Consider the following 18,546-nt stretch of genomic DNA (forward strand, 5'->3'; position numbering starts at 1 on the left):
ACACTGTTTCCTTTCTCATTTATCTTACAAAGTACATTGCTCTGCAGCCACTTATAGTTGTAGAGGTCAGTGTAATTATGAGTCGTTTACTCTCGAACATGTCCAACACTGAATAACGCATGGTTGGAAAGAAAAGTAATTAGCTACAAGGAATTTACATAATAATTTTAATAAGGTAATAGGAGAATTTCACAGACTAAAGGGAAGTCTGTCTCTGTTCAGTGGTATGCCAGGAAATCAGGCCATTGGGTTATCACCATGAATTAAATTGCCAGTAAAGCCCGATGATGAACGAACAACCTCGTAAACAAGCAATTCTGCGTATTTTCATATATTTTTCCTTTTACTTTCAATCTTCCCATTTGCTTTTCCTTCTGCTCCTTTGCAGAACACCTGGATTGGTCCAAGGTGAACAAACTTAATACAGACCAAGGATTGAATTATGAGACCTTTACCGCTCAAGCTCCACACCAAACAGTGCGCTAAGTGGCAGAGTGTTGAGAGAGCTTTGAGAATATTCAGGTCATCTGGACTTTACTAAAGCCTACGTCCTATGCAGCCCTTTAGGAGGCACCCAGCTACACATGATAGCCTGCAATATAGTGCAAATTGTCACAAATGAACTGATCATGGGATATAGGGTTAGTAGAGGAAATCTTGACAATCGTCTGCTAGAAATCTAACATTGCATGTGAATTGTTTCAAACATCTAACTCATTTGCATTTGTTAATAACTTGCACTCAGCAGTGAGATAATTCCAAGAATGTCCATCAAGGATGTTTTATTAATTGGGATGACAAATTGGTGCAAATCACATCTGCAGAAGGAACATCTAACTGTTGTCTAGGACTATGAGAGGCTCCTAATATGCTACTTGGGGATTGGTTAATGGATGAAAAACAGAATATAAGCATTTTTTGGAGTGGGGAGGCTACTGCTAATAGAGTGCCACTTGGATAGGTATTAAGGGGCCCACAGCTGTTCTAAATCTATATCAATGGTTTGGGTAAGCGCACCATGTGTAATGCCTCTTAGTTTGCTGATGATGCTAAGCTGGTTGCAATGTGAGGAGAATGCAGAGAGGCTTCAGGGAGACATGGGCACACAAGGGAATGGGAGAGGACATGACAGGTGGAACATCTGAGATCCACTTCGGTTAAAAGAAAAGTGGAGTGTTCTTCAAATTGTGAGAAGTTCAAAGGAGTTGGTGTTCAGAGGGACCTGAGCGTCCTTGTACAAGTTAATAGGAAGGTACTGCAAGCACAACAACAGAAGTAAGCAAGCCACTAGCCCCTCAAGCCTACCCTGCCACTCAGTCTGATCATGGTTGATCTATGCTGGCCTCAACTCCTCTTCTGTGCCAGTTTTCCATTACCCTTAATTCCTTGACCTTTCAAATATTTATCCCTCCCCACCTTAAATACATCTAATGATCTGGCCCCCACCACTCTCAGGGGCAGAGAATTCCAGAGATTCACCACCTTCTGAGAGAAGAAATTTCTTGACCCCTCAGTTTTAAATAACCGAACCCTTGTTTTGTAGCTATGTTCCTTTGTTTGCGACTGTCCCACCCGTGGAGACATCTCAACATCTGCCTTGTCAAGCCCTCTTAGCATCCTATGTATTTGAATAGTGGGTTATAAACGTGGGTAAAAATTGCACAGGATTATGTTAGGAACCTAATTCAGAATGCCACCTCCACATGCAAGCCCAAGTGCTGAGCATCAACATCTATTCAACTACAAGAAGTGTCACCACCAATTTCACCTCCTGCCTGGTTTTCTGGATAACTTCGTCGGTCACGCCAGTGTATGTGTGAAACATATGGCAACCAAATTTTGCTGATTTCAGCTCAAAGCTCTGTGACAAGCCACAGATATCTTTCAATCTGTTATCCAGTTGAGCACTAGTTAAAACTGGAGAAAGGACACAGCTAAAATTTGTTATAAAGTAGAAGAAAACTGAAAGCTTAATTGAGATGCTCTTTCATAACAACACAGACCAGTGACATTGGTAGGTTCCTGTCTCATAGAAGCTCAGCTACAAGCAATCTGCTACTACATAAATACCTCCCACCATTTATCAAGCAACATGACTGACATAAACTGCTTTCTCTAAATCTAAAACAGGGTTTACAAAGTTGTACTTTACAGCACATTTACCTCATTGGTGATGTCGTAAACTATAACAGCTGCGGCCGATCCACGGTAATACATTGGAGCCAACGAGTGGAACTAATGGGAAAAAAAAGGCAAAAATTAAACATGCACTTTCAGAATGATGACATTGTGATTTTATAACAGTATGCCTACAGGCCAGCTTGTTTGTACACGCACACTTATACAGCTGAAAGCTCATTTTGAACCTCATTGATTAACTTGCAGGAATAAAATGATGCAAATTAAACTACATCACTTACCTCGTTGCACATATTTTATGTTTGGATGTATGTGATAGCGCAGTGCATGAAAGGCATTGTGTCTTGCCATGGCAAGAGTCAATTGACCAATGCTAGGCAAAGATAGTTAAAATATTTCTTGGGTGAGGCCAATCCACAAAAATCAAGAAAAATCCCACCACATCAGTTCTACTCAATCATCAGACTATTAGTGGCTGTCATATTACTGTCAAAGTACATTTTACCAATGATAATCTGCTATTTATTCAGCTCTGGACATCATTACAGCCTCTAGAGAAACAAAGGACTGTAGATGCTGGAATCTAGGTGAAAAACATGATGATGCTGGAGGAACTCAGCAGCCCAGGCGGAACTCAACAGCCTGGCCTGCTGAGTTCCTCCAGCATCATCGTGTTTTTCATCATTACAGCCTCGATTTGAAACATGGTAACTAATGATGCCTCTGGAAGATGCATAGAAGAATACTGTCCTAATGTGGGCAAATGGGATTCGTGTAGATGGGCAAAAAGGTCGGCATGGGCATGGTGGGCTGAAGAGCCATTCCTGTGCTCTATATCTCTATGGACACAGAGCAAAATTTCAAGGGTGAGATAACAGTGACTGCCCTTCATCAAAGCAGAACATGGCATCAAGGAACTGCAGGAAAATTGCACATTGGTGCTGCTTTTGAGGCTGAGCCCAATAATTGAAACTCAGCATGTGGAGGGATCACATTCACTGTGCTTTTACAAACCACTAGCAGGTCATTAACTTCTAACTTCAGAGTGAGAGCTGAACTCTGGTCTGGAATTCCAAAGAAAAAAAATGATCAATGATGTTTTAGATTTTTGCCGACAATATGAATCTTCAACTCTGTTGAATCACATTTCTCGCAGAAGTGGAAGTAGTGCCTATCTATAGAACAAATGAAGCATCGTGAACTAACTGGTGCAGTCAATGAGATGCGTTGTAATTTCTTGCCTGGAACTAACATACCATAGAGGAACCGAAACAATCCACCTAGCCAGGCCTGATGTCATCAGTTGGTTATCAAACCTCAACATGCAACTTTAATCAGCCCCATTTCTGGGAATCAAGCCCACTGCCTGGACTTATCTCGCCCAAAGGGAGATGGTAATGATTGTTGGTGGCAAATTATTTCAGCCCCAGGACACTACTGCAGGAGTGCCTCAGGGCAGCGCCAAGGCTCAACTATATTCAGCTGCTTTATTAATTATACTTAAAGGTAGGTCATCTGCTGATGATTACACAGTGCTTGCTTCAACTTGCAGTTCATCAGAATACGAAACAATCAATGTCTGCAGGCAGTTAAGACCTTGACTATATCCAAATATGGGCTGATAAATGGCAAGCAACATTCATGTCACAAAAGGGAAGGTCTAACCACTTCCATGTGATGTTCAATTACATATCCATCACTGAATCTCCCACCACCAACACACTGAAGATCATCACTGAGTAGAAACTTAGCTAGAACAATTACATAAATATTGTAGTTCATCGATAGATATCTTGCTTGTGGGGGGAATTTGAAGGAGGAGATTCTCAATTCCTGATAATCTAAGACTTTTCATTATCTTCTATGTACAAGTCAGAAGCATGATGGAATACCTTCCACTTGCCTGAAAAACTTAGGCTCCAATGACACTCAAGAACTTGACATCACTCAGGACAAAGCAGCCCTTTTGATGGCACCTCCCTCACCATTCAGTCTCAACATTACCCATCTACAAGATGGACTGCAGCAATTCATCAAGGCTATTTCACAAGTAATTTCCAAATTATCAAACAAGGAGGACAAGGACAACAGGTATATGAAAAGATGTCCATCTTAAGGCTCCTCTGTAAGTCGGAAAACATCCTGATGGAAATATGTCCCTGTTTTTTTGTTAAGTTGCTGCTGGGTCCAAATCATGGAACTTCCTATCCAACAAGATGGTGGATGTAACTTCATCAACAAATTAGCAATTCATAGTGGAGTCTTACAACCACCTTTTCGTGAGCATTAATAGCTGCTCTTGCCAGTGATGTCTACATCCCACGTTCAAGTGAATACCCCCCAAATCCTGTGTTGTAGGATGATGAAGTTGAGGCGATGCTGAATGAAATGGTGGTGAGAAGAGTAACCTTGCTTACTATTCTAGGCCAATTTGCCCACTAGACAGCATGGAATAATGTCCGGAAGGGAAAAGGGAAGTGAACGAGGGTGCAACTGGTCACTACTGCATTGGAATGCCAGACCCACGGTTTATACTGGCAGCGGGTGTTTGGCTAAAGGTGACACCAGCTGCCTAATAGATATTGTTCAAACAAACAATCTGCTGATGGAACTCGGCGAATCTGCCAGGATCTGTGGAGGGAGATGGATAATCAATGTTTCAGGTAGAGACTCTTTATCTGGACTGGTATTGATGTTGTTAAAGTGTATGGTTTCTTGTAAACATGAAAGCAAAGAGGAGAGGTGGAATCAGTTATCGTCTGGTGGAGACAGACTCGGCTGACATCAGTGACCTTCCCAATGTCCTCCCTGATTGCAACATGGGCAATATAACCCAGGCCACCCAGGGCTGCTTGAAGTGAGCCTTCAACTTAAATTGTATTAATTTTTAATCAGCATTATCTCAGTCAGGGTAAGTGATCTTCATATCTTAGTAATGGGTCTTCACGTGGTGGTTGGTACAATTCCTCCATTGGATCCAGTGCACCACCCTCTTCTTCACACAGAGCCTCTCAGTGAGAATTGTTGTCTTTAAGTTGTCCAAACTGGGAGGTGAGAGTATTTAACAAATGGTCCACTGATGCTGCTCCCTTTTAATTCCATTCTGTAACCCCACTCCTCCACTGAAACTGCAACAAATGAAATGTAGAATCCGTATTTGGCACTCAGAACTTCTTCACTCTTGAAGTCATCCAAGATAGTGAATGCTGTTTGGGTGTTGAAAGAATTATGTGCAAGAGTCCAGCACAACAATTCCAAAATTCCATCGATCTCTATTTGCATTGCAAACTTCTGGGAGTATCACAGAATTACAGGTTGGTTACAGCACAGCAGGCCATTCAGCCAGCTGAGTTGCTACTAGCTTCATCCAAGAGCAATTTAGCCATCCTGCTCCCCTGCACTCTCCCCAGAGTCCCACAAATTCTTTCTTTTCAGATCCTTATCCAGCTCCTTTTTTGACTTCCCTGCACTACTATCCCTGGGAACACTTGCACGCCTTCACGCAGCACAGTAACCCTAACAACCACAGAAGATGCTAACCCTACCCTTTCAATTCCTGCCATCTCTGGCCTCAAACACTCTTCCCAGGCAAAACAGCAATTTGCTTGGACTTCTTCCAATATAGCATACTCTATTCAATTTTCACATTGTGGTCTCCTCTACAGGATAGATGACCACTTTGGAGTACATCTCTGTTTGATCTACAAAGTTGACCTGAACTTCCCTGTTGCTTTGATTTTCAATCCCATTCTCACTTTGACCTCTGTCTTTGCCCTCCTACACTGTTTCAACACAAAGCAAGTTCAAGGAACAAAACCTCACCTTTCCACTAGGCACCTCACTCCTAGACTCAAAATTGAATTCAACAACTTTGGATAATCATTCCAGTGTTGTAGCTCACATTTCCATCATTCAGCTGATTTCTTCTCTTCTGATATTTCAGATATCATTTGCCCCCTCCTATTTACACCTCTTGCTGACCTAACTTTAGTTATTCAGTAGACATCAGCACCCTTTCTCACCCACCACCACTGGTGTCATTCAAGCTCTCCTGATTGCCACTCTATCACAGACCTTTCCTTGTTCTTCCTGCCCCTTTCTCTCCAATTTAAGACCTTCCTTAATCTCCAATTTGTCCCAGTTATGCTAAAATCATCAACCTGAAACATTACCACAAACATAGCCTGACCTGAGTATTTTCAGCATTGCCCATTTTTATTTCAAGGTTCTGGGAGTCTCAACCAATTCTGCCAAAAGGTGTGTCTCATTCACAAGGACTCAAACTTAGCTATTAGTGCACTGTGACTTGAGTGTGCAAGATTTTGTCACACATATATATACTGGAGGAAATTACCTGTGGAATCTGCCAATAAACTCAACTTTGACTTGAATAGAGAGATAATTCATGGGTGAAATCAAGAAGTGCCCTTTCACAGAAAGGATAGTGGATCTCTCCCCCAACTGTTGTCCTCTAAAGTGGGTGGGGGCTGAGGGCTGGTGAGCAGTCAACACTGTGACTTATGTTCATCAGTTAGTACACACAGATTGGTGGGTGCCTAGAACCAGGGCTGCCAGGTGTAGTGGTGGAAGCAGATACGATAGTGCCGTTTATGAGGCTGTTAGATAGGCACATGACTATGCAGGGAATGGAGGGATATGGATCATGTGCAGGCACAAGGGATTAGTTTAATTTGGCCTTGTACTCAGCCCAGACACCATGAGCCAAAGGGCCTGTTCCTGTGGTGTACTGTACTATGTTCTATGTTCTAATCCATTATGTGATTATAGACAGGCCCAAAATCTGGTTATGGGGTGATAAGTTGACAGCATTGGTTTTAAGCCCAAATTCCCACCAATGAAAATACTATTGCACTGAAGTCCTGCCCTGGAAGCTTAAGCTGAAACAAATAATCACAGGGCCAGAGTGCCAACTTCTGTAAACCACTCACAGTTTCTGGTAGTGGACTTGGCCAAATACACCATGGGCATATCCTTCCCCACCATCTGCAGTATCTACAGGAGGTGCTGCCTCAAGGTGGCAACATCCATCAAAGATCCCCACCATCTGGGCCATACCATCTTCTCGCAGCTACCATCGGATAGGAGGTACAGAAGCCTGAAGTCCCACACCACCAGCTTCAAGAACAACTACTTCCCTTCAACCATTCAGTTCTTGAACCAACCAGCAAAACTCTAATCACTACAGTTTAGCAACACTGACCACCTTGCACTAAAATGCACTTTGTGGTATTTTTCATTCTAATTCTGTTCTTTCTTGTAAAAATTGTGTATAATTTATGTTTAATTTATGGTTTTCTTGTGAATGCTGCTTACATAACGCTGTGTGCCTGTGATGCCGCTGCAAGTAAGTTTTTCATTACATCTGTGCGTACATGTACTTGTGCAGATGACAATAAACTCAATTTTGACTTTGAATCTTGTGAATTGACAGTAGCACTGCAATTCACCCCAACACTCTGCAGGTTACTTAACAAATATTAAACCCTTCAAAGAGGAAGTTGTCTTCAAGCAGCATCTGAAGTCCCAAACAGCAGGTTACTTAACAAATATTAAACCCTTCAAAGAGGAAGTTGTCTTCAAGCAGCATCTGAAGTCCCAAACAGTGAAAACACAGAGAAAGCAAATTATATAAGACCCATATTTCACAACGATGTCAGATGTCCACAGTTCACCCAAAAACATAGAAGCGTACTCTTTATGCCTTAACCTTGCAGTTCACCCATGTAAAAATGCAAAGTGATTCATGGATTTTTTTAGGCAAAGAGTCAAATGACATCAACTCTCTGAAAATCAAACGTGTTTTTAAGATTTAGCTGATGATTACTGCAGACATGACCTTCCTTTAATCATGATAAAGAAACAAAACTCATAGAAAATATAATCCCCATGAGACAAAACCCAATGCTTGGCTGTTTCATATATTGTGGGGGAAAATTTGGGCAAATTCATTCACAATCAATATTAGTTGATTTGACACTGACAGAGTTCCAGCTTCCACTGAGTGCATTCACAACGTTATAGTTCAGGGACTGTGTCTGTGCTTTGAATCCTACATTGTATGATTTAAATTGTAAGTTACAGCTTGAAGTTTTACAGCAACATTAACAGAGTAAATTATTGACAGAGGTAAAACTAAATGGATCTGATTATCATTTTGCTTTTTAAGTATTATTCTGTTGATTGTTATCATTTTGGATTGTTTTTTTAAAAATAACATAACTGAAAATCAAATGAACTGCAGATGCTGGAAATCTGAAATAAAAACAGAAAATGCTGGAAACACTTAGCAGGTCAGATAGCATCTGTGGAAAGAGAAACTGTTATCGTTTCAGGTCTGTGGCCCTTCATTGGATGAAAGGGCCTGGATTTGAAACATTAACTATTCCTCTTTCCATAGATGCTGCCTGGCCTGCTGAGTCATAGAGTTACACAGCGCGGAAACAGGCCCTTCGGCCCAACTCGTCCATGCCGACCAAGGTACCCACCTAAGCTAGTCCCGTTTGTCTACATTTGGTTCGTATCCCTCTAAACCTTTCCTAACCATATACTTATCCAAATGTCTTTTAAATGTTGTTATTGTACCTGCCTCAACTACTTTCCCTGGCAGTTTATTCCATATACGCACCACCCTCTGCGTGAAGAAGTTGCCCCTCAGGTCCCTTTTAAATCTTTCCCCTCTCACCTTAAAAGAGTGTTTCCAGCATTTCCAGCTTTCATTGGTGTTTTAACATACCCCTGAAATAAATTCAACCAGGATAGTTCAGCCTCTATACTTCTGGCTTGTTTTCTAGTTGTCCATCTGTTGGAAAAGATATTCTGGTCACATTTCATAATCCAGTCAAAAATATTGCCCGAATAAGGAGGCAGTGAACATAAATGTGGGCATAAAACTGGGCATGCACAACTGTGGGTGCGATACTAGTCTATGACAGACGAAACTTATAGAAACCACCTTTTACCATGACAAGTACAGATGTATTAGTAAAGTATGTGTCTTGATATTTCTTTCTTCTGGTCCCATCAATCTCCTATTCTTGCACCTCCCACCATATCCATTCCTCATCTGTCCTGTGGCAATATTATCTAAACACATTCCAGATTCCACATGTATTTCGATGATACTTTACTCATTCCTGCAATACCTACTCTTTTTCCGACTTCCAACCTTGCTCGTCAGATATCCAATACACAAGGAACAAAAAGTACTTCCAACTAAAAATTGGGAAGACCGAATCCATTGTCTTTGGTCCTCTGTTGTCCCCCATTCCTTACTCCATCACCTCCCTGGCAATGTGAGGCTGAAGCAGTTGTGTTCACAATCTTAGAAGAGCTTTTGACACAGATTATCTTTGGACCAATAACCATTTCAAATCACCAAGAATGCGCATGTCCGTTATTGTAACGTCCTCACTATTTTAACTGATCAGCTGCTAAATTCCTCACCCATGTCGTTATCACCTCTCGACTTAAATAGTGCAGTCTTTGTTTGCTTTTTCCCTTTATAAACTGCAGCCCATCTAAAACATAGCCATATGAATCCCAATTCACCCAAGGAGGCATTCACCAATCACCAAGTGCTCACAGATCCATGATCGTTCCTGGTCCAGCGATGTTTCAGTTTCAATTCTCTCACCTTCATTTTCCAATCCCTCATTGATTTCATTGCTCTAATCCTCCATGGCCTCTGCCAGTCCTACAAGCCTCCGATTCTAACCACATGTCCAAATCTATTTTTAATCATTATCTCAAGAAGTCAAGTCTTCACCTATCCTACACCCTCCTGCATTGCCATATACTGGCAATATTTCCTCTTCCCTCTCAACGTGATGCAGGGTCTCGAGTCAAAACTTCAACTTACACCTTTTTGCCTCCACAGATACTGATTAACCCATTGAGTTCTTCCAGCACTCTTTTTTTGTTCCAAGTTCCAGCATCTGTCGTCTCTTTTGTCTCCCAGTCTTCACCTCTCTCAACCCTAAACTCTGGCGTTCTATCCCTAGACATTTATTGTCCTTCGAGACAATCCTCCAATTCTACCTCCTTAACAAAGCATCCAGTCATCTGACCTGCTAACTCCTCTTGAGGCCAAGTGTCACCTTTTGTTGACTTATTGACGATAGATTTTACTTAAAGATGTTTTGTGAATGCAAGTTGTTGTTGAATTGGCAGGACAGTCGTGCAGATTTAAAAGACTACGCTAGGCTCAAAAAAAAATCTGTTCAAGCAACTCTTCCTCCCCTGAAGAACCACAAGCATCATGACCTCATGAGCAACAAGGCCAGAAGTTAACAGTTTACTAAAACTAGATTCCATGCTGTTATGTCAGAGACGTGTTTCTTAACATAGGAAATGAAATGCACAGTCTGTTCTTGGTTTAATCACAGATGGTAGAAGTTCTTGAATGTTTTTCATTAAATATTTTCATTTCTTTCATCCTGATTCCAAGATCTGTAAATCTGCCTGCTCTCACAGACAGGAAAAGATCAAGATGCCTGAAAGATCATGAATTAGGATGTGGATTAAAAATCCAGCTTTTGAACTCATTTGCCCTTTCACTTGCCTTGGGCTGCTTCCATACCCCATCCTTTGCACTCTACATACAAATATTGTTGTTGGACATAAAAGTTTTTAAACGGTGAAGGGAAAACTCATTCCCAACTGCCTGTGGTTCCTTGGGCAGCAGCATTGAGCAATGACTCACTTTCCTGTTGAGAAATCGACTTATTTTTGTTCCTGGTTTATTATCGTGACCAGTGTATTTTATCGACGCTGACGACAGAAAAAAATTCCTGCTTTTTCTGATGCATTCCCTGCCTGCTGCACTTTTTTTTCTCTTTGATCATTTGTTATGTTCTGCAGTCTGAATCTTTATGCCACCCTTCCCCCCCCCCCCCCCCCCACAAAAAACATGCGCCTACATGTATACAAACAGTTCACTCTCAACATTAGCTATAAGGAGAGGTTGGACAAACTTGGATTATTTTCTCTGGAGCGGAAGAGGCTGAGGGGAGGCCTGATAAAGTTGTGAGAGGCATAGACAGGGTAGATAGTCAAAGTCTTTTTCCCAGCGTGGAAATGTCAAATACTGGAGGGCATAGCTTGAAGGTGAAAGGGGGAAAGATTAAAAGAGGATGTGCAGGGCAAGTTTTATTAAATAGAGAGTGGCGGGTGCCTGCAATGGGCTGCCAGCGTTGGTGGTGGAAGCAGATATGATAGGGGCATTTAAGAGGCTTTTAGATAGACACATGAATATGCAGAGAATGGAGGGATATGGATCATCTACAGGCAGAAGGGACTAATTTAAGTTGGCATCATGCCTGGCACAGATATTGTGGGCCAAAGGGCTTGATCCTATGCAGTACTGTTCTATGGTCTATGTTCAACACAGGCATAGGTCCAGAACCTATTAGCTCCACAAACAAAGAAACATAGAAAATAGGAGCAGGTGTAGGCCATTCCACCTTTCGTCCTGCTCCATCAATATCGCCATCCATTTCACTACCTTGTTCCTACCATCTCCCCACATCCCATGAAAATTAAGAAAAATACCTATCTCCTTCTTCAATATACTTAATGACTTGGTCTCCACTGTCTTCTGTGGTAGTATTGCCTAGGCATAGGCAGCTATGGGCCAAGTGCTGGAAGACGGGATTGACAAGTTGATATAACAGCATGGACTTGATGGTTGAATGGTCTGTTTTCACACAGTATGAGTCTACAAGAATAAGCAGAGTAACATACAACACAGTCCATTGCCACCATGGTGCAGAAGCTAACTCTTTTCGACACTACACTACATGGTAGTATAGCGGTTAGTGTAATACTTTACAGTGCCAGCGACCCGGGTTCAATTCCGGCCACTGTCTGTAAGGAGTTTGTATGTTCTCCCCGTGTCTGCGTGGGTTTGCTCCGGGTGCTCCGGTTTCCTCCCACATTCCAAAAGACGTATGGGTTAGGAAGTTGTAGGCATGCTACGTTGGCGCCGGAAGCGTGGCGACATTTGCGGGCTGCCCCCAGAACACTACGCAAAAGATGCATTTCACTATGTGTTTCGATGTACATGTGACTGATAAAGATGTCTTATCTTAATAGATAACAAGACGCCCTGTGGTCTAATTAATCTGCTGCAATACACCAGTAGGAGATAATCAGATATTCTGCTGACTGGACTCTACTCCGTGTAAAGCAGAGCTCATCAAAGCTCTGCTGCTCCAGTCCTGACTCACACCAACCATTTAGCCATCACTCCTGTGCTCATTAATGTACATTGGATCCCATCTTTAAGTTCTCACTCCAGAGTTCAATTCCTCCAACAGCCTCACCTCACTTGCTCTAGTTTACAACACCTTTAGATGGCGTCATAGAATCACACAGCATGGAAACAGGCCCTTTGGCCCATTGAGTCCATGCTGACCATCAGCCACCATTCTTTGCCGTGGATCCCAGATTTCCTTGACTTCCACTCTCCCATCCCCAATCACTGAATATGTCTTCAGCTTCCTCAGCCCTAAGCACTGGGCTTTCCTCCATTAACTCCTCTACTTCCTTCTTCACTTTTAATTTGCGCCTAAATCCTTCTCCCTAACTGAGTCATAGAGTTCTGCAGAACAGAAACAGGGCCTTCAGCCCAACTCATCCATGCCGACCAAGTTCCCTACCTAAAGCTGGTCCCATTTGTTTGTATTTGGCCTATATCCCTCTAAACCTTTCCTATCCTTGTACCTGGACAAAATTTTTCAAAAGTTGTAATTGTACCCGCCACTACCACTTCCTCTGGCAACTTGTTCCATATACCCACCACCCTCTGTATGAAAAGCTTGCCCCTTAGATCCCCTTTAAATCTTTCTCCTCTCACCTTAAATCTATGTCCTCTAGTTTTAGACTCTCCTACCCCAAGAAAAAAACAGTGTCTTCTGGTTGTCTGTCCTGACTAGGAGCTGGGGAGTGTTTCAGTTTCTCATTGTGCTGGGAGAAAGGAGGTGGGTCTGAGTGGGTGAATTTTTTTGCTTCTTTAACCGTTGCATTAATATCTTTATTTTTAGTTTTCCGAGCAATTAATTTGAGCAAGATTGATGATGACATGCAAAAACTATTTTTAGCCCTACTTCTTAAAGGCACATTGCAAGGATGAAATATGATGTATGCAACAGTGGAGGAGAAGAAAATAGACTGAAAGGTTCCTCAACAGGTACCTCACCTGTACACACCTGCAGCAAGATTGGAAGAGAGGCTTCAGAGAGTTGATGGTGATAAAGGGAACATAGAATCAAGCGTTCTGATCAAAGCATCTCTAGTTTCTCCCTGCATAATCAGTACCCACATGCTACCTTGTACCCAAATACCCATTTGTACCTAGACAGGCACAAAGGAACTCACAGACTCCAGAGGCCAAGGATGTTGAGCAAGAGCATCTCAGGAGTCAGAGGGTGGATTGGAGCATCCTGCCTCTACCTCTCCAAAACCACAGGGGATGATGCATCATGAAGATGGTCCGGGAAGTGGTGTTGAGTTGTGTTAAGCTCCTGTAACCTTCAGTCATAAACATTATCTGTTTACATTACACTGAAACAAGTGGAGTAATGAGGCATGAAATGATGCCAAGCAATGGGTGTGAGTGCATGCGAGTGTGATTGTGAGATTGTAAGTGCTGGGAGGAATGAGTTGGTGTTTCTATGTCAGATGGTTGGAATGAGGAAGTCTAAGGGACCCTTACCATGATAAGAACCTTCCCTACAACCCTGCGACCAATATGCACTCTTCCTCTTGTATCAGCTTTCTCCTTCTTGCCTCTGACTTTGCTTCATCACCTGAAGCTCTGCAATGTTGCATTATACACAATGCACAGTGTGTCCTCTATTCCTGGAGTTCCACCATAATTGGCACTTGCAAAGAGACACTTGGCTTCTGGTTTGATGGGAACATCCAGGAGATTTGAGAGTTAATTAATTGCAAATGCAAGGAGTTCTTGGACTGGAAACATCATTACGTCTCAAGAGAAACAGAAGCATGTTTACTGCCATCTGAAGACCAAGTTCCAAGAAAAATACTGACCTAAGAATCTGATGTGGGTAGACAAAAATGCAAGAGGTCTAGCAACTAGTTGATAGCCATGATGTGCATGGATTTTTCAGGCCTGTTGAGACCAAGGACTCAAGCAGCCAAGGACTCATCCGGCTGAGATCCACTAACAGATAAGACCACATCCAGAACAGAAAGGCTGTCAGTACCTTCCAGAAGGAAGAATTCGAGGAAATCCTCAAGGATGTGGGAGTCATTGACTCCATTCCATCGCATCACCACAATCTTGGCATTACTCCAGGGCAGTAAGAGATTGCAAACACCTCCCATCAGCTGAAAAACAAGCCACTGGAGAGGTAAGATCTCCAATAATGTACTAAAAAGTGGCAGAGAGAAATTTCTGGCATGAATTCATGAACTCATTTCCTTCAACTGAGAAGAGGAAAACATGCCAGGGGACCTCAAGGATGCCACAGTTATGAACATCTTCAATAAAAGAAACAAGACAAGCTATGGTAAGCACAGAGTGGACTTCCTGCTGTCTGCTTCAGGGAGAGACATTGCAAAGATCCTTCTCCAAAGCCACCTCCCGATGACCCAAGAGCTACTCTCTGACTCGCTTTGAAAATCCCATCTATCAAGAAATAGAGTTGGTAAGACTTTCACAGCCAGAAAAAGATATGGAGCAACAGGAACTTCACAAAATCCATCAACTCTTGTCAATCAAGAAGAATCATGGAAAAATCATTCTCAAATTTCAATGCCCTCAAAAAACTTGTTTTTCTGCTATTTCTTCTATGTCCAAGCTGCAATCCTAACCAGCAGGTCCATCAGAGTCTCAATCCAGTGCAGACTGGATTCAGACAAGGTTGTGTCAACACAGCGATCCTCTTCTCAATCTTCCTCAACAAGTTCCCCTCTGGAGTGGGATTAATTTACAGGATGAATGGGAACTTATTCAACGTTCAGCATCTCCACTTCAGGACCAAGGTCACTCCAAACTCAGTCTTCGATTTATAGTTCACAGACAATGTTGGTTTGTGTGCACATTTGGTGGTTGAACTCCCATTCATTGTTGATTCCTTCACAAAAGAGCACGAGAGGATGGGCCTTACCTAAATGTCCAGAAACAACGGCCCTCTACCAACCTACTATGCCACACAATCAACTTCCACAACAAATCAGTTTAATGCAGATCACTGTCTAATTCTTGGCAATCATCTATCAGCAAAGGCAGACATCGATGATGAAATCTACCAGTACCTCCAATGGGCCAGTACAGCCTTAGGCTAGCAAACAGAAAGTGTGTTTGAATGCCAAACCTGGCACCAAGCTGCTGATCTACCAAGCGACCTCTGGTAAACTGTGGTGACGTGGACATTGTAACTGGTAATCAGTTTACTATAGTTGCATGTACCCAGATACAGTGAAAAACTTTGCTTTGCATGCCATCCATACAGATCATTTTAAAACATGAATACATTAAGGTAGTAGAGGAAAAGCAATAACAGAATGCAGAACATGGTGTTACAATTACAAAGGAAGTGCAGTGCAGGCAGACGATAAGGTGCAAGGGCCACAACAGGGTAGATTGAGAAATCAAGAGTACATCTCTATCATACAAGAGGTCCGTTCAAGAGTCTTACAACAGCAGGATAGAAGCTGTCCTTGAGCCTGGTGCGTGTTTTCAAGCTTTTGTATCTTCTGCCCAGTGGAAGGGAGGAGAAGAGAAAATGACCGAGGTGGGAGGGGTTTTCAATTACATTGGCTGCTTTCCCGAGGCAGTGGGAAGTGTAGACAGAGTCAACGGAAGAGAGGCTGGTTTTCATGATGGACTGAGCTGTGTCCACAGCTCTCCACAATTTCTTGTGGTCTTGGGCAAAGCATTTGTCATACCAAGCTGTGATGCATCCGGATAGGATGCTTTGTGTGGTGCATCTATAAAAATTGGTGAGGGTCAACGGGGACATGCCGAACTTCCTTAACCTTCTGAGGAAGTAGAGGCACTGGTGTGCTTTCTTTGCCATGGTGACAGCACTTTTCCCATGTTTGCCAAGCAGTGAAGATTTTATCCAATGTTTTTCTTGATGGATGGTGTTTGAATGCGAGTCAGGGAGCAGCTCTTAGACCAATGGGAGGAGACATTTGAGAAGGATCTAAACCAAACACTCTCCATGCAGCAGGGAGATCCCTCTGTGATTGCCATAATTGGACTCCTTTTGTTGAAGATGGTTACCATTGGAGAAAGACCACACTATCTCTTCAAAATCCTCCAAATCCATTTCGCAGGATAGGCAAATGAGTGACACACATCTACTCCCAGGACAACATGCCCAGCATCGAGGCTTTGACGATATTCCAAAGGCTCCAGTGGCCAGGCTAACTCATCCTCACACCTGACAGCAGACTCCTGGAACAGTTCTGTCAATGACAAGAGATTCCCAGGACAACAGAGAAACCATTGAGGATGTTGTCAAGTCTCCACAAAAAAACAATAGGAACATCCTCTTCAGCTCATGGCAACCCACTTCTCAAAAAAACAGAGGTGTGTCCAGGATGGTGCTGAGTGCCTCGTGTCCTTAGGACAATAAGCATGTGCCGGTCAAGCACAAACTGCAGGAGGAGCACATAACACTCCCAACTACTCACCCACCCACCTTAGCACCATCTGCCCCACCAGTGGCAGAGTCAGCGGATCCTGTATTGGATTCATTAGTCACCACCGAACTGGAATGGCAGCAAGTCTTCCTCAACCCCAGCGGACTGCCAAGGGAGAAAAAGACTACCTGCTCCTGCCATTCTGGAAGCTTAGGGCAGATGTGTATTGAAGACCAGCTTCAGATCATCCAGGAACATTAAGTGCATTGTCGGCATTATGATGGCTCATCGACACCTCTGGCGGACTGACAGCTTCAGAGCAGAGGTGTACAACACGGTTTGGTCCAACCCAGTTTGCCAGACCCCTATCTGCTCTTACCTGCAGCAGTAAATTGGTCCCCTGGTGGGTTAGGGTCTATAAAACATAGGCCCTTCTCATTGAAAATACAAGCACCATATCCAGAGATGCTTTGGCAGCTGGCTAAACCTTTACCTCAGGCTTAAGTCAAAAGATTTTAAAGGTCAGTAAAAGTCTAGTACTAAAAATGTATAACATTTAAATTACTAGAAATAATTAAAAATGACTAAAACACAAGGAATCATTTGAAACACCAGAAAGCATTTAAAATAATTAAATACTTAACTATTAAATGCATATCAATTTATTTAACTAATTTAAAAAATTGTCTATTACCTGAAACTCATCTCTCTGCATCAGAGCCACTGAAATGAAGTCTTTCCAAACCTGCACCAGGTCTAACCAGTTACAGCACCAGCATTTCCCATTGTAATTCCTGAGAAACCGCTAGTAGTTGGTGTTGCAGCATTGGAATCCACAAAGATTGCAACCTTGCAGTGCAGTCAGAATGACAACAAGTGCCTCTCTGGAAGTCAGTGACTTCAGCATGCACCCAGATGTGATACAGTTTGTTAATCTGTCCCTCCCTACCAAACAGTTACTGGTTCAGTGGTAGACTTCTGCTTCTCAGTGCCTGAATTCCTCCCAGGTTTAAGTATCATCCCTCATCTCCATGCAGCCTAATCATGCCCCGACATGGAAGGAGTTCAGGAAAGTTTGAATGTCATATTTGTACATCCTTGCAACACAGAAAGAGCCCGTTCAGCTCATCGAGCCTGTGCTGGCTCTGACGGCTCTCCCATCAGTCCCATTCCCCCGCTTATCCCCCTGCAACCAGTTCTCTCACATGCCCATCAACTCCCCTTTGGTTCCCCTGCTATATTTCTGCACTACAATGGCCGATTCAGCTACCAACACGTCTTCGGGGCGCAAGGGGAAACCCAGACTGCCACATAGAGAACTTGCAGACACCATACAGACAGAACCAGTGGTCAGGATTGAACCTGGATCGATGGAGGTACGAGGCAGCAGTTCTGATTGCCTGCCACTGATGAAGCCGTAATGGCAGTTGCCAGAGGACTTGTCCACACCTGCAGGAATATCTTTCTGCCATTGCATTCTAGCTGCACACTTCTAACGTGGAGCATGGCTGAGTGATTTGGGCGTTGCTTCAAATATCACACATTTATAGCCTGCCCCTGGGGAAAGCCAACCAGAAGAGGAACCATTGCCACCTATCTAACCTCATCAGGCCTGGCAAACAAACCATCACTCAGCAGCCACTTATATTTGTATGAATACTGGGTAGACAGTGGTAAAGATTCCAGGATGCACTCAAACCCTCCTTGAGAAGATGCAACATTCCCACTAACTCTTGGGAAACCCTAGGCCATGACTGCTCAAAGTGGAGA

At 42.9% G+C, this 18,546-nt stretch overlaps 1 protein-coding gene across 1 annotated transcript in view; it reads right to left on the reverse strand.

Moving 5' to 3' along the window:
* rab31 (RAB31, member RAS oncogene family) overlaps positions 1 to 18,546 on the reverse strand; it is a 94,086-nt gene that overhangs the window by 45,199 nt on the left and 30,341 nt on the right. Inside the window, exon 4 of the mRNA XM_052023773.1 lies at positions 2,164 to 2,235. Coding sequence (XP_051879733.1) covers positions 2,164 to 2,235 — 72 coding nt within the window. The remainder of the gene's footprint in view (positions 1 to 2,163; positions 2,236 to 18,546) is intronic.

This window comes from Pristis pectinata, chromosome 9, assembly GCF_009764475.1.
Source record: "Pristis pectinata isolate sPriPec2 chromosome 9, sPriPec2.1.pri, whole genome shotgun sequence".
Taxonomy (NCBI): domain Eukaryota; kingdom Metazoa; phylum Chordata; class Chondrichthyes; order Rhinopristiformes; family Pristidae; genus Pristis; species Pristis pectinata.